Source organism: Camponotus vicinus, unplaced genomic scaffold, assembly GCF_025532165.1.
Source record: "Camponotus vicinus isolate PSW18456_S1 unplaced genomic scaffold, iyCamVici1.0 SCAF_14, whole genome shotgun sequence".
Taxonomy (NCBI): Eukaryota; Metazoa; Arthropoda; class Insecta; order Hymenoptera; family Formicidae; genus Camponotus; species Camponotus vicinus.
The window spans coordinates 7,797,132-7,814,168 of record NW_028141950.1 but is presented as its reverse complement, the minus strand read 5'-3'; the positions used below and the strand labels follow the sequence as shown (position 1 = coordinate 7,814,168).

General features: G+C 35.3%; 1 protein-coding gene across 1 annotated transcript in view; it reads left to right on the top strand.

Moving 5' to 3' along the window:
• The window catches only part of LOC145965370 (uncharacterized), a 68,677-nt gene that overhangs the window by 35,809 nt on the left and 15,831 nt on the right, over nucleotides 1-17,037 (top strand). Inside the window, exon 8 of the mRNA XM_083088862.1 lies at nucleotides 11,856-12,572. Coding sequence (XP_082944988.1) covers nucleotides 11,856-12,572 — 717 coding nt within the window. The remainder of the gene's footprint in view (nucleotides 1-11,855; nucleotides 12,573-17,037) is intronic.

Below are 17,037 nucleotides of genomic sequence, written 5' to 3'. Positions count from 1 at the left end.
ACACATAGTTGTTTTTAAGAAAAAATATGGAATTGTTAATTGCAAATTACATATTTTTTCTTCGAAACAACTATGTGTTTTCTTTACACCAATTGATTCCTCTCATTATTTTGTACATAAAACTATTAAGGTAAGGTAATCGATTAATGAATATTTTACAAGATATTTTACGGTTTATGTAAAATTAAGAAATTATTTCAAGCCTCATAACTCAAAAAGTACTTAACGAAAATGTACTTAATTATAGTGTTTTGGAAAGCTCTCGAGATGAGCTACAAGAATGTACAAAAATATATAGGATGTTCCATTTAAAAAAATTGAAGTGACCTTCACGTGACCTTCAAATGACTCTTCAAGGTCAAACCAATGATACCATCTTATGGCCCCCTCGAAACCATACAACTTTTGTCTAAAACATTTTTCTCTATCTTGCTTATTTTTCGAGTTATTTGGCTGCCTAAGTTAAAATGGGTCACCCTGTATACGTTTTTTTGACTATATGATTATATGAAGATAAATTTCACATATTAATTCGTAAATTATATAATATTTTGATCAATAATTATACTTAAAAACGGAAATTTTAAAAAGGTAACAAAATATCATGTAAATATATAAAATAATAAGATTAAATATGATTTAGATTTACATTTAAAATTTCATATTATATATTATATACATGTAATTTTTCATTAAATAACATTACTAAATTTTTTATTCCTTTTTACTATAGTGTATGTATGTGCACGTGCAAAAATACAATTCGATTTATATACATTTTATTAAATATTTAAATGTAAAGTATAAATTAAAATAAAATTCTTCAAAAATTGGCTGAAGTATAAAGATTATAATCTCAAGGCCTTTGTGTAAGTATACATAATCTGAGTAAATATAAATTTATGGAAAAGAGATGGAAAAAAATAGTTTTATGCCAAGTTGTGTGTGCTTGCGGTTGTTTGTTCTCTTTAGCTGTGTTATGACAACCTTTTAACCGCGAAACAGAATCGCGTTATTGTGGTACGCATGTCATTTAAAATGTATAGAAAATTAAATTAAACACTATTTTTTTAACTTTTAGTATTAAAATAAATTTTAGTGTCAAAAAACACAGAAATTTTTATATATATATAAATTATTTCTAAAGGAGATTCCTTGATTGATTATGCTTATTAAATATTGTGTAATATATTTTGTAATATATTTGACATCTTTTCGAAAAAGAAAATTAATTTTTATTTTATTAGTGATTCAATATTAATATCCTTATCTCTCCTATTGCATTAAATATATTTCACACACACACACATATACATATAATCCAATAGGAGAGGATATTAATATTGAAGGATATTAATATTTAGGATATTATATTAAGATATTATTATATTAAGGATATTAATATTGAATCACTAATAGAATAAAAATTAATATTCTTGTCTAGTGTTCTTTTTTAAATCAATAATATATAACGTTGTTTCAATAATTTTTTTAAAAATCCCTTAAATACAATAATGCGATATTTCGTTTAACATTTCGATTAAATTTTATTGAAAGGCTATCCACTGCGCATCATAAACGAACTCTATTGAATATTTCACATTCTTTGCGTTTCTCCATATTTGTACGAAATAACGCTCTCTCTTATCGACATAAACAATCGCGCGATCGCGCTCATTAAAAAAGGAACTTTCTACACTGGTGAAAGCAGCGATTGGAAGGAACGGTATAATTTCGATGAGTTCAATCTTCAATGCCGTAGATACAGAAAAATTATATCGCGAACAGAAACCGCGAATATCACCAGGGTGGAGTTGCATTATGAGTCATCGGTTACGTCCGGAAGTATCCGACGACAGAAAAATTTCTCCACAAATGTGTATATTCGGATTTTAGGTGAGGAGGGAGTGTAGAAAGTGCAGGTCTAAATAAAACAGATCTCACGAGCGATAGAAATATAATTACGTCTTTTAATCTTTATTTAGGAAAAAAATTAATTTTTAAAATCTGATGTTCTTGATTATAAGAATCCATATATGTATTACATTGTGCTCCCTACCAGAATTTCAAACAATTGCTATCTTCAAGAAATGGAGGGAGGAAAACGATTTATCCTCTTTCTAAAAAGATCCAGTCTCTTATGAAAAAGAATCGCTCCCTCGATAAAAATGAGTAAAAATCCGGAAATCCTACGTCGCAAAGAAACCAAATGTGGACACCCCGTATAAAATATACGGCTGGGGCTGGCGCACCGAGGGTGACATGAGTCATCTTCGCTCGCGCCGATGCTCGGCGGTGGCGCCCTCTGGTGGCGGGGAATAGCAGTGGCGGGGAATACCGGCGACCAGCGCGAAGTCAGGCGCCGGCGAGAGAATCAGTCGCGATACGCCACGCCCGGTATAAGGTCGTGTAGCAGCGAACGGTTTGAAACGGTTTAAGTCAGTCCGCGCGCGTCATCCGCCGCCGCGGTCAGGTCAAGTAGACAACTTCACTACGAATCACCTGTGTGCGCGTACTGCGGTCGGTCCCTGCGGTAAGAGAGCGTAACGTCCGCACGTTCGCATCTCGCAATTGTTCCACCGGTCTCGGAGTCTGCGCGAAATTCCGTCGCCAGCCTCCCTCGCGGCAAGTTTTATCATACGAACTCACGAGTGGATTCAACGAGCGAATTTGCTCCTGCTGCGAGATTCTGCTGCCCGAGCCCCAACCGGTCGCTTCTAATAAAGCGTGAGTCATCGTTGCACATTTTTCTTCTTTTTATACCGTATATCGAGCGCGTTCGAAAATTTCAAATTCGAAATTTCAAATTTCAAAATGTTCGATATTCGTGCTGACCGGTTTTTCTTTCCTTCATTTTTTTCCATGAGATCGAGGGGAGGGCGATTTTGCGAAAAATGTCGAGGGAAATTATTTAAAGAGACAGATTTTGGAAATTCTTTCGCGAAAAATGATAAATTTTCCCCTTGTATATTCTGAACATTTGAGTCTATATTATTTTAGTACTTGGAAGGTTGAGGTAACGACCTTCGTGTTTGATAAACATGTAACGAACAATCGGGGACAATCCCCGTTTGGGACATTTCAAATTTTGCGACAACACGCAAATTTCGGAGCACGATGCTTCTTGATATCGAGCGATATCAACGCAAATGTCTTATTTTGAAACGTCGAGCTAAGCCGTCTTTACCTTTCCATTTAAAGAATCTTTTCGGCGAGAAGAAAAATTAATAAGCTTTTTATAACAATACTTAAAATTTCGTCACACGGTATACAACAACGTTAAAACCTGACATATAAGTGAAACGAGTGGTCGAGTATCTCGGAAACGAGATAATCAAAAATTGCCTGATGACTGCGAAAATTTGCAAAGCGCTTGAAAAACACACTCGATGTAGAAAATAGATACGCGCAATCGAAATCTGAAATCTTTTTCCCTTAGTAACAGCGCAAGACACGGGAAATCAGCTTCCATTTCTCCGTGATTGATTCGTGCGCGATATAAAAGCACCTGCGAAAGTACATTGAATAATGTTGACACAAAAACAATAGAAGGCACATATTCCAATTTTTATCAACGATAAATGCGGTTATTTATCGATATAATAATTCTCTGAAAAAGAAAAATTTATACGTGAAATCGGAATAATATGAAGAAATATAAAAATTTAGAATTTCATATTTATTTGAAAGCTGTATAATATTTAATTTTTTATCAATATTTTTAACACAAATAATTATTGTACATGTTTTGTAAAATAATCAAGAAGCATTGAATTTTTCTTACAATATTTCAACATCCCCGAATATACTTGATTTTATTTTCCGGAAGTAGCATTTAGTAAAATCGGAGTAATATAAAGAAATATAAAAATCTAGAATCTTATATATTTAGTATTTTCTTATATATTTAGTATCTTATATATTTAGTATTTATATATTTAGTAAAATCAGAGTAGCATAAAGAAATATAAAAATCTAGAAATTTATATTTATTTAAAAGCTATATCATTTAATTCTTTATTAATTTTTTTAACGCAACTAATTATTGCACATGCTTTTAAAATAATCGAAGCACATTGAGCTTTTCTTACAATATTTCGACATCTCTGAATATACTTGACTTTATTTTTCGGAAATAGCATTTAGTAAAATCGAAGTAATATGAAAAAATATAAAATTTAGAATCTTATATTTATTTAAGAGCTATGTCATTTAATTTTTTATTAATATCTTTAACGCAACTAATTATTATATATGCTATGTAAAATAATCAAGACACATTGAGCTTTTCTTATAATTAAACAAAACAGTTATAATGGCAATACGAATCGAGTGTCGATGTTATAACACATTTATTTATAATACAATCAAATAAATATTGATATTAAACGAATACAAAGAGAGGAGATTTTTCTTATAATATTTCGACATCAATATACTTAATTTTATTTTCCAGATGAAATAAACGTTTAATGAAATCAGAATAATATGAAGAAAATATAAAAATTTATATATAAAAATTTAGAATCTTAAAATAAAAAATCTAAAAATTTAGAATCTTATGTTTATTTAAAAGTATTTATTTATTTAAAAAAAAAAGCTATCACCTAATTCTTTATTAATATTTTTAACGCAACTAATTATTACACATGCTCTATAAAATAATCGCACATTGAGCTTTTCTTATAACATTTCGATATCTTCGAAGGATACACTTTTAACTTTATTTTCCGGATCAAGTAGCGTTATGAGAAAATAATCCATATCGAGGCTTATCAAAGTTAGGTAAATCCGGGTATTCAAGGTCCGGATAAAGTCCGAAATGATACGTCGCGCGAGATATCCGCATATTGCCTCGTCGCCACGTGGAATCGAAGATTTTTCGATTTTTTTTTTTTTTTTTTTTTTTTAATCAGCGAAGATAGCACAGGCTTTTGTAACGAAACGCGAGGCGCAGGCCTTAGACGAACAGACAGGCAGTCGGCTCCGATGAACATTGGTTCAACGATCGTTCCGCGAGCGAGAACCTGGATACAATACTTAGGCGCGTGCCACCTACATAATTCATATCGGTACGGAGCGTTTTGACGAGGAGAAAAAAAGAGAAACCGCGAGCGATGTTCTGCCGTGGAGAGAATTCGTGACCGAGACGATCGGCCGCGCGAAATTCCGATCGGTCAGAATCCCGAGATCGAGAGAGCGGATGTGCGGAGGAATAAACCCCGTTTTTTATCCCTCTCTCTCTCTCTCTCTCTCTCTCTCTCTCTCTCTCTCTCTCTCTCTCTCTCTCTCTCTCTGTCTCTCTCTCTGTCTCTCTCTCTGTCTCTCTCTCTGTCTCTCTCTGTCTCTCTCTGTCTCTCTCTGTCTCTCTCTCTCTCTCTCTCTCTCTCTCTCTCTCTCTCTCTCTCTCTGTCTCTGTCTCTGTCTCTCTCTCTCTCTCTCTCTCTCTCTCTCTCTCTCTCTCTCTCTCTGTCTGTCTGTCTGTCTCTCTCTCTCTCTCTCTGTCTCTCTCTGTCTCTCTCTCTCTCTCTCTCTCTCTCTCTCTCTCTTTCTCTCTCTCGCAGCTGTACGGCATTCAATATTTCCGTGTAATTTATATCGCCGTGTGTTGGCTGCAAAGAGAGCCCGTACTCGGCTCAGGCTTCGCGTTCGCGATGAAAAATTTACTTATATCTTCGATGCTTCAGGAGTAACGGACGGATCAAAAGTCAAAAGATAATAAATAATATAATGGCGATCCGTAAATTTGACATCACGCGAAGCACTTTCAGCTTTTAAAATATTGATAATTAATTAATAAGTTAAAGATTTGCCACAAAAATTCATGAAAAATACCAGTTTTAATTCTACAGGATAAAAATTTTTATTTGACAAATTAAATTGTAAATATTATATTTTAAAAAGCTAAAAAAAATGCTTTATGCAATCAAATTTATGAAATTCAAAATGTATTGTATTTATTAATTTTTAACGTGTGTGTGGCTTCCTTCCTTCTTAAGTACATAATTAATAAAATGCTACAAATGCGTCAAATTATTTTTCCGAAATTTTCTTGGAACAATTCTTATCGCAACGATTTCCGTTCTCCGATGTGCAATATTTCGAAAGTGATTATGTAATTCAAGTATAATCATACAGACTGATTGTGAGTTATAATTGCAATGTTTTCAAGTTTTATTCAACGTCGATGTTTCTTGAATTATTGTCATCGATACTCAATTCTTTGACCGACTTGAAATTAATTTAATTTTACAAAAACACATATAATGAAAAATTACAAGATTTTTCAAACTTATTAACAATCAATGATCCAATTATCCTTAAATATTTGCAATTTACATAAGCGAATATCTTTGTTTCAAACACTTAAGCTATAGTTTTGTTCAAATTTTACTATCTGCATTTCTAAAATTCAATTTAATTTAATTTTCTAAAATTTTTTTTTAATTTTCTAATTTTAAAATTTAATTTAATTTAATTTAATTTAATTTAATTTTCTAAAATTTTTTTCTAAAATTTAATTCGTAAATAAATCTAGACCTTTGTCTTACTTAAAAATTACTGGTTTAACAGAAAACATGATTTTCTTCGCATAAACATCCGCTATTTAATTATTCCACATCGATCTAATTATCATGTTACATATCGTTAATTAATATTTTAAATATATAAAAATTATAGCTATTCAACGCACTAACAATAAGCCTGTTATCCAGTTCAGTCTATTGTATAAGGTCGCGAACTGCCGTGCGTTAAGCGCTATCTTGATACGAGTTTTTCATTCATGGTCTTTATCACAGTTTCGCTATCAATGTGTGCAGTCGGTCTGTACTATAAGTGACCTTGGACAGCAACCATCATCGCATTGAAACGCGGTTGGAATCCATTAACCTTCTTTAAGGGCAGGTTCATTCATGGTAACATTTTCTCTGCGAGATTCTTTCTTCTAGAGTATAAAAATTCTAATATATATATATATATATATATTTTTTTTTTCATTTTATTGCATTTTTCTCTAAATTGTTTTTTTCCTCAAATCATTATATATTAAAGCAAAAATAATATAGGAATAAATAAATAATAAAAATGAGATACATATATATTATGGGTATCGAAAAATGAGACACGAAATAAAAAAATATATTTTTTAGGTAAATAATATTTTTTTATATACTATAAATAACTTACAGTTTGTGCAAAACGTTAACGCGAAAAATCTAGGTTCGATCGAGAGGGGAATAAGCGTCGTTCTGTGACGTCATTTGCGCATGTTCCCGAGCGTTCGTTTTTTACCCTCTTTGTGACCTAACGTGACACGCGTTAACTAAATCCTCGGACAATCAATAGCGCGATTCTCATTGGTTCCTTTCCCTGTTCTCGCTTTTTTCCTTCGATATAATTTTCCTCTGCGTAAAATATGCACGAAATGTGGGTTTTTATGAAAGTATCGCGTACCATGTGTATTCAATCGTAAGCACGTACTCGGGTTTATAAATATATAGATGTACAGTATCAGTCAAAAGTATTACATCATCCCCTAAAAAATATAGAAAATATAGAAAACGCAAGTGGATCAATAAGTTTTTCATCTTTTTTTTTCCTGGCTCATGTTCGTAAAATTATTAAAGCGTAAAATAGGACAAGCAATAAAATATAATTTAATAATATTTATATATACAGGGTGTCCGATTCCTGAGTGACCAAACGAAAAGTAATAGTAGATTGGGTCAAACTGAGAAGAAAAGTCCTCTACCATTTTGCAAAATTCGCAATAATTATTAAAAAATAAGCAAAAATGTCTCGGTACATGAGAAGCGGTAAACCGCTTGTAGTGTGTGATTATTAAGTGATCAAATGAAAAGTGGTGATAGATTGGGTCAAACTGAAAAGAAAAGTTCTCTAACATATTGCAAAATTCGCAATAATTATTAAGTTATAGGCAAAAATGTCTCAGAGTATAAGAAGCGGTAGACAGATCGCTTCTCATGCGCTGAGACATTTTTGCCTATAACTTAATAATTATTGCGAATTTTGCAAAATGGTAGAGGACTTGTCTTTCCAGTTTAACCCAATCTACCACCACTTTTCGTTTGATCACTCATTAATCGGACACTGCGAGCGATCTACCGCTTCTCATGTGCCGAAACATTTTTGCTTATTTCTTAATAATTATTGCGAATTTTGCAAAATAGTAGAGAACTTTTCTTCTCAATTTGATCCAATCTACCACTACTTTTCGTTTGGTCACTCAGGAATCGGACACCCTGTATATATATATATATTTTTTGTGTTCAAAGTAATGACTTCTTCATTTCTACAAATGCAGTATTTTTAACTTACATATATAAATTACCAAGCCGTTTATTTATTATTGATACATTCAATTATCGATGCATCATCTCCAAGCTACGTCATATGACCGTCATCGACATTAATGATTTCGACTTGCATCGATCCTTGTTGCTATTGATGAATTTCGATGAATCTTATAGCGTTTTCGACTTGTCGGGTTCAATCGCTCCGGGGTAGTTTACTAGACGTTATTGACCAATCACAGCCATTCTTTTGAAGAATGTAACCATATATTCTTCAGAAGAATGACTGTGATTGGTCAATAACGTCTAGTAAACTACCCCGGAGCGATTGAACCCGACAAGTCGAAAACGCTATTACTGAACGCGATTGTTCAAAATTTTTCTCTGATTCAATATAAGAGATCTCGTTGGCGAAAGAGGAGAGCAACATGAAGAAAAATGGACACCGATGGAAAATTAACATCTCCCCCTCCTCCAGATGGCAAGCGAATGCTCTCGCAACGTAATAAAGTCACTAGAGCGCGAATGCAAGAGAATGAAAGAGAAGACGACGACGAGAGAGAGAGAGAGAGAGAGAGAGAGAGGGGGGGGGGGGTGAGAGCGGCACCGGGCGGCGGGAGGAAGGGTTGGCGCGGGAGGGGGGGAGGGTAGAAGGAGAAACGAAATGCGAGAGGCGGAGGATGAAGGAGCGTGGAATGAGGGGGTGAGGACTACGCAGGCGTCGATAGGCGGCGTAGGTCAACGTACTTTCCGCCAGGGCCGCACGATATTCGCAACTATCATATATGTATATCGTGTGAAATTTCTGACGAGCTCCACATATGTGCGCCATTTGCACAAAATTTCCCTCTCCTTCTCTAAAATTGATTTGTCGTCCCTAAATGTCCGGACACATTCGTCAATTTTAATTCGCATGAAAGTAGGATCGAAGGAAGATAAAATTCTACATTTTTTTTTAATTATTTCGGTGATAAAAACCGGTTTTTTCGAAAAAAAAAGGCAGACGTCTTTTTTATTAAAAATATTCAAATAAATAAGAAACTTTTTTATCGATATTTGTCAATTCAGAGAGTGTTTTTTAATTTAATTTACAAAATAAAAAAAAATACGTAATATAAATTTAGAATCGAAACAAATGATACGTTAGTTTTTTTATCAGAAGATGTTGAAGGATAAACCAGATCTATATTAATAAAAATTTTTAATTCTGTTACCATTATATTTTTCTAATTAAATTTAAAATTGATATAAAATTTAGTAACATTTATATCTTTAAAGTTTTTGTTTTAATTACATTTCACATATTAATTTGAATTTAAAAAGACTATTATTGTATCAGATTTCATTTTTTTAAACTTATTGTGATTAGTATGATTTGTTAATTAAAGTAAAAATATTTTTTTGCATAAAGTTATATAAATATATTTTAGTATTATTATACATATTAGTTATATTTATAGTTTTTACCAGTTTATTCCATTAGAAAAAGTTCAGGACAGTAAAAACCGGAATTTATTATAGTTTTTTCATTCACTAGACTTTTTTGATCAACACTGAACAACGTCATAAGACACGAAAATCTGATTCTACATCCAAATCGAACTTTGCTTCTATTTTCAGTACTTATATATTCATGTTTATGAATTTTAGAAGATTCTGGTAGGTTTCATTTATATAGGAATTGTGTTGTATTGAGTCTGTACTTTGTAAACAGGCAATAAACAACTCAAATAGGCAATAAACGAACAGTTTCTCATTTAAAGATTAAAAATAGAAGCTTGCGGCAAAACAACAGATTAAAAAGTTTTAAAATAGAATGATCTTATTGCTTAAAGATCAGAGTCGATATCGGAGTAGATGTTGGAGGTCAAAAGTAAGAGAAAAATTTCAACTCGGATAAAATTGAAAATACGTCTTACGAGAATGATTTAATCCTCTTTTTAAAAAAAGAATAAAAAAGTAATTATTAAAGTAAATAAAAAGTAAAGTTCATGGTTCATGTATGACTAATAACGTCATAATTAGATATAATTAGATAGTCAATTCAATTTTTTAGTTTTGGAAGTTAATTTATGTGGAAAGAATATCAAATCGTTTCGAATTTTATTATAAATATTAAATAAAATAAATATAAAATTTTATTATAAATAAAATATTATTATAAATAAAATTTTATTATAAATAAATTTTATTATGAATGAAATAAATATAAAAAATAGATGAAAAACATAAATTAATTAATATGAAAGGAAAAAAGTATATATGTCGTCACTTAGCAAAAAGTGTCGCTAGATTACATCATGAGACATTTTTGGATATATTCAAAAAATCTCTAAAATTTATATTTTCTGTAAAAAAAAATTGTTTAATGCTTACGTCATCGATCTACGTCGAAGACGTGAATTACGTCGAGGATGGGCACTTTGCAATAATCAATGGATTGCGTACACATTCATATGTCACAGGAAACGTGATATCTATGATATTCGCGCGATGGCTCTTGCCATGAACGCGATCGCGTGATGATCTTCGTGCTTTATTCACGAACCATTGACTTCGCCGACTATAAACCGTAGCCGCACTTTATATCGTTCGATGACTCGCGCCGATAAGTTAATTGACTACGGAATAGCGTATCCATTGAAAAATACTTGTGCTACATCCTTCGTCTCGTCTTCTAATATTTTTATGATATCAATGCATCTTAATTATTATGTTTATCTTTCTAAGTCAGCAAGTGTAGATAAAATACCAGAACAGTTTTTTTTAATTTATAATTTAATCGCGGATGTAATTCTTTGATTGTCGAAAGAATGTACGTGAGAAATATATGAGATTGAAATACATATGCGATATGGAAAATGATTAAACTTTTTTAGGAAAGTTTATGTCCAGAAGTTGGAATGTCGATCAGGAAAATCTGGAAAACCGGGAATTGTCAGGGGATTTTATAATTCTGGAAATATCAGGGAAAAGTCAGGGATTTTAACAATTTATCTACATTTTTTCACATCAAATTTTTTTCTCATTAATTTAACATTTAATTAAAAAAAAAATCTGTTTTTATCTGAAAAGTTTATTTATGAACGCGTTAATTTATATTTTCACTTTAGCAGCGAATAAAATGAGTATTTTTTTTTTGAGTAATGTGTGTGTGGGTCTTGTATAAATTCTATTTATTTCTTGATAAAAATAGTTGAAAGATTTTTTTTATTCATTTTATTTAATTGACTTACAATAGCAATACATTCATTTTAAAAAAAGTAGTACTAAAAAATTGTTCAGCAAAAAATAATTCTTGGCTCTAGAAAACCTGGAAAAGTCAGGGAATTTTTTTCCTGAATCTAGACACCCTGAGAAGGTGATTCTACGGACTTTTGATAGCGAAAGATCCAGCAACGGGATCATACAAGATTTACGTACCGTTTCCAAGTTACGCTCCCAATGATAACACTGTAGTAATTAAAAAGCAATCACAATCGAGACGAGGTACGATTGTCCTTGAGAGATTTTTAACGATCAACGTTTCTATCTTTGCAGACGATCTCAAGCACGTGCACCAGGCGCTACTACAAAGCGCTAAACGCGCGGGATCTGTGGACAATATCACTGTGATTGTCGTGTTCCTGACATCACCGGTCGAGATTGCTTCGCAGCATTCGCTCCTGACGCATCCAGCACCGAATGGTCTACTACTGAACAGCATGGACCCGAATAATCCGGTCTCGTCGAATTCCGGCCAATTCGACGTGAACGCTACTTTCATTAAGCAGCAACAGCAGCAGCAGCAGCATCAGGTGATGGATCCGGATTTGAATCACGTGATTTGCGGAATGACCAGGAATGGCAAGCATCAGGATAGTGATGGTAACGACGATTATTACGATTATGGTGACCTGGGTCCGGAGACTGATGTCGACGGCGGCGAGGACGCCAACGATGTTAATCGCTTCCAGGACCACCTCGTCACGTCGTCGTCGCGCGAAAAGTCACCGATGGAGATCGGAGTCGATGACGAGGATGATAGCAAGAAAGAGGATCTACTTAATCGCGACAATGCAAATGTCTCTCCAATGGACTCGGTGGTCTCCGACAATCGTGTCATTTTGAGTGACAGGGACGTTCGTTGCGATGAAAAGCCGTGCGGCAACAACGACGACGACGACAACGACAACGAAGAATCGCACGTGGAATCCACCACTGGCACGCATACCCTCGTGGACGATGACGAGTCGCCACCCTCGCCGCGAGATGCTAGTAAGTGCACCTTGTCCGTTGTAAAGACTCGCCTGTGCGCTGAGCTGGTATATGGTTATGCTTATCGCGCGGTCAGCAATCTCTTCGTGTCGCTGGCCAATTACATTTCGGCCTCATTCGCCTCTCACGTTTTCGGTCTACGCAGGAAGTGAATGGGAAGTCTCGTTGAACATCGTAAGGGTGGGTTTTCACTTGACGCTCATTTTTAGCGTCAATAGGCATCACATGATCAAAAATAACGAATTGGTATTTTTATTTTTAGTCCCATGATATTTTTTGACGCTGGAAATAAGCATCGAGCGTCAACATGAAAAGGCGCCTTAAGGGTGGATTTTCACTTGACCCTCAACGCTTATTTTTAGCGTCAATAAGCATCACATGATCAAAAATAACGAATTGATATTTTTATTTTTAGTCGCATGATATTTTTTGACGCTGGAAATAAGCATCGAGCGTCAACATGAAAAGGCGCCTTAAGGGTGGATTTTCACTTGACCCTCAACGCTTATTTTTAGCGTCAATAAGCATCACATGATCAAAAATAACGAATTGGTATTTTTATTTTTAGTTACATGATATTTTTTGACGCTGGAAATAAGCATCGAGCGTCAACATGAAAAGGCGCCTTAAGGATGGATTTTCACTTGACCTTCGACGCTCATTTTTAGCGTCAAAAGGCATCATATGGTCAAAAAATAACGAATTGGTATTTTTATTTTTAGTCACATGACGTTTTTTGACGCTGGAAAACGAGCATCAAGTGAAAACCCACCCTAAGACTCGAGATGGATATATATGTATATATATAACGATAAGCGGATATAATGTAAATTATAAATTTTCGTCGTCGATGTCTGCGATAAGATTGCACTAGTCGTTATGCATAAAGCATTTTATATATTTCGTTAAAGAACGATACATACAAAATACGCGAATGTCGAGAGAAAATAGCATAGCAAGTTCCTTGTCGAGAATAAAGCAAAGAAGACGCTTGTATCGCTTGCTGATAATATCGCTTACTTCGAGAATGCGAGAAAAAGAGTCTATTGTGTAAGATACACTGCCATTATTGACGTTTTTCGCGATACACACAATCTTCTGCTGTAAAAGCGCACCGTAGAAGAGTAAAATTGAAATATACTTGAATGCACGGTGCGTTTCCATGTGATTTATATTATTGAAAATAGAATGTGTTTTGTAATGATTCAATTTTCATGCTCGCGCGATCCATGAAAGTGAAATTTGTGTCCTCCTTTTATTTTATTCTTCTTAATATGAAAAACTATCATATTTTTTTTTTTCGATATCTCTCAGAACCAGAATCTTATCAGAGTAGGATGGGAGATAAGTCGAAACTATTATCTTTTTACAAAAATTAAAATTATTATCTTTTTCTTGAAGGAATCGTCGTTAATAGGCTGTACATGTCCCATAGTTACAATCGATCGAGTTTTAAAATATTGATGGCAGGAAGCATCATTTTTTTTTTGCTACAAACTGATAAAATCAATTCGATTATAAAAGCACGAAATGTTTAATCGTTATGTCTCATCTGGCAATTTGATGAACAACGAAACTTAGAAAGTTCGCGAATTAACGGAAGTAGCGAATATGTCAGCAAGATACCGTACGAGGAAACCTGTTTTTCTAATTGAATTTTAAAATTGATTCTATTTAACCCGCATCGGCAACATTGCGAGAACGGAAATTGAAATGCATTGAGAGTGATAAAAAGCAGCTTTTTACCGTAAGATTGCTTTCTCGGCGAAAATATCGAGTAAGCGAAGCTCACTAGCGTAAACTAGGCGTCATAAATTTTTATACCACCAGATATATGCAATTTTTTTATATGCTTATTATATTTGAAAAGAAAGAGAAATGTTTCTCTAAATAATGATTATTTATGGAAATAATAGATAGTATTGTCATGGAGTAATAATTAATAACGAATGCTTGACAAGTTACATTTCAACTATTAAAAATTGAAGAATAAGTAAAGATTATTTGATTAATTAAATTAATGAAAAGTAGCAAAGTGGCTTTGAAAAATTTCAAATTTTAATTTAAACAAAAAATGAGACGTTCTTATTAATTTACTTGATAACCAAAAATAAAATTGCTTTCTAATTCTAAAATTTAATTCTTTTAATTCTTAAAATATCATAGACTGTCAGCTTATTACTTTGCATTAAAAAATGTTACTTTTGACATGAAAAATTATCATTTAAAAACATGATTATTCTTCAAAAAATATTTACAAATGGTAAAGAGAAAAAAAAAATTTTACGACATTTATTTTCGCTATCTTTTTTCCTTCGAGATCATTATTCATCACTCATCGCTAATATGATCCGAAAAGAAATTTTCATAAAAAAGGAACTGTCACTGTGTTCTCTGTCAACAATATCTAATCAACGACGCTATAATTAATACATTAGGAATAATCAGAAGATACGGTAATACGATGATTCGCCATTAGCGTTATCGCGCAGCGGTTTTAGATAATTAAACAAACCCCATCATGTCACTCTGCATACGGAGTACCGTTACGTGACTTTCGAATCGAGCGCGTCGGCGGCCGGGGGCGCGCTCGGCAACGCCGCGATTGGCCGCCGCGGCGAGCTCGCGGCGCCGATAGGCGCAGGCGCGGCCAATCGGACGGCGTGCCGCCAATTGTCGCCGGCCGCGTGGAAGGGGCCGGCCGACAGTTCTTCTCGGGCCCTCGCACGGCTTGCGGGCGTGCAAAGTCTCTCGTGTCGCTTCCACGGCGGATTTTCGCGGTGCTCGCGCGAAGTTAAAGGAGTCTACTCCTTCCATCGGACGCATCATTCCCCGGCGTGCTGCATCGTCACCGTCGCGAGAGAGACGGACACGCACGGACGGACGGACGGAACCCGTCGTCCCCGAGGTACGTTGTACGCCGCGTGCGCGCGCGCGCGAACGCCTATCGTCGTGTTGCCGGGAATTGCGTATTTAAATTTGGAAGCGACGCTGCCACTACGTGTGTGTATCCTCGTCCACGGGATAACCGTCGACGTCTGAGGACACTTTACCGGCCGGCGACCGGCGTGAATCCTCGACGACGCGGAGCGTTCAAGTCTGTCGCGGAGCGACAGATGGAAAGGAGGGAGGGGGGGGGGGGGGGGAAGTCGCCGGGCGATAGAGTCGTTAGATTTTCACCCACGACGAATGCCGGGCAGCGGACGTTATAATACCGGTTTCGAATACCTCGGGCCACGCCGATGGCCTTTTTCCTTTCCCCTCCAACCTCCTCCCCCCTCCTCCCCCCTCCGCGCACCCCCTCTCTCTTCCTTTTTTTTTTTTTTTCTTTCCCTTGAAGGGAAAGAACCGACTCCTACGACGCATTAGGATCGAGGCCTGCTCCATTCTAGTCTCTCCGACGCTCTGGTTTCCGCCTTTCGTGCGAACGAGAAAGAGGAAACGGGGGGAGGGAAGGGGGAGGGACTGTTCTCGGCCGCGCCGCATCATGCGAAGCGTGTACGAAAATACCCGTGTTGTGAAATCGCAAAAATTGTGTTGTGTATTATTCTGTCGTCATCGTCGTGTCGTTGTCGCGTTGTTGAGAACGCGGTCGAAAATCGGGATGATGTATCGCCGTCTCTCTCTTGCGACGTCCTTGTCGGATGTTGCGCGCGCAATGTTTTGTATCTCGTATCTCGAGATGGTTATTATTATTTCGCGATGTGTATAAATATGCGAAAGTACGCAAGAAATCTCTCCCGATCCGAGTAAAGGCGGGTTTCCACCGGGCGTTTAATCGATATCGAGAAATCCGGGAAATCTTGTGCATTTATGGACTTGACGGGTTCGTTAAAGGCCTCTCCTCGTCGATGCGGGTTAAAGTTCTCGAATTTTGCGGGAAAAACAAATTTTTTTTTTTTCTCAAATTTTTGCTGAAAATTGAGAACGCAATTTTTCACGAAGAAAATTCGCGAGAAGAAAGAGAGTAAGATTTTCGAGCATTATTTAAAGAGAAAATTAAGAATAATTTTCCGCAGGTTATATTTAACGCTTGGAAATTTTGATGAAATTTTTGTTGTGTCTGCCAGCGAGGTTGGACCTCTCGTCCAATCGGTGCCGGTTCGCGTCAGTATTATTTATTTATATTTATATTATGTTATATTTCGAGCGCAACACAACGAAATATCAGACAAGAGAGGGAAAAATAAAGAGAGAGAGAGAGAGAGAAACTGTCAGAAATTAACTCTAGGGAAATTCCGACGATCCTTAGATCCGCTCGATACAAAAAGGATGATTAATGCACCTTCTTTTCCCTATCGGTTTTACGATGCAATTAATTCGCCAATCGCGTGTCCTTCCTGCGTCATGCATTGCTGCCTCTATTTATAGATATGAACGCAGTTGAGTTTTAACGTTCCCAATATCGCCTTCCAAACGTTTAGAGCGATTTCGTCGCGAGGTGTCATATGTACAAGGTAATTGG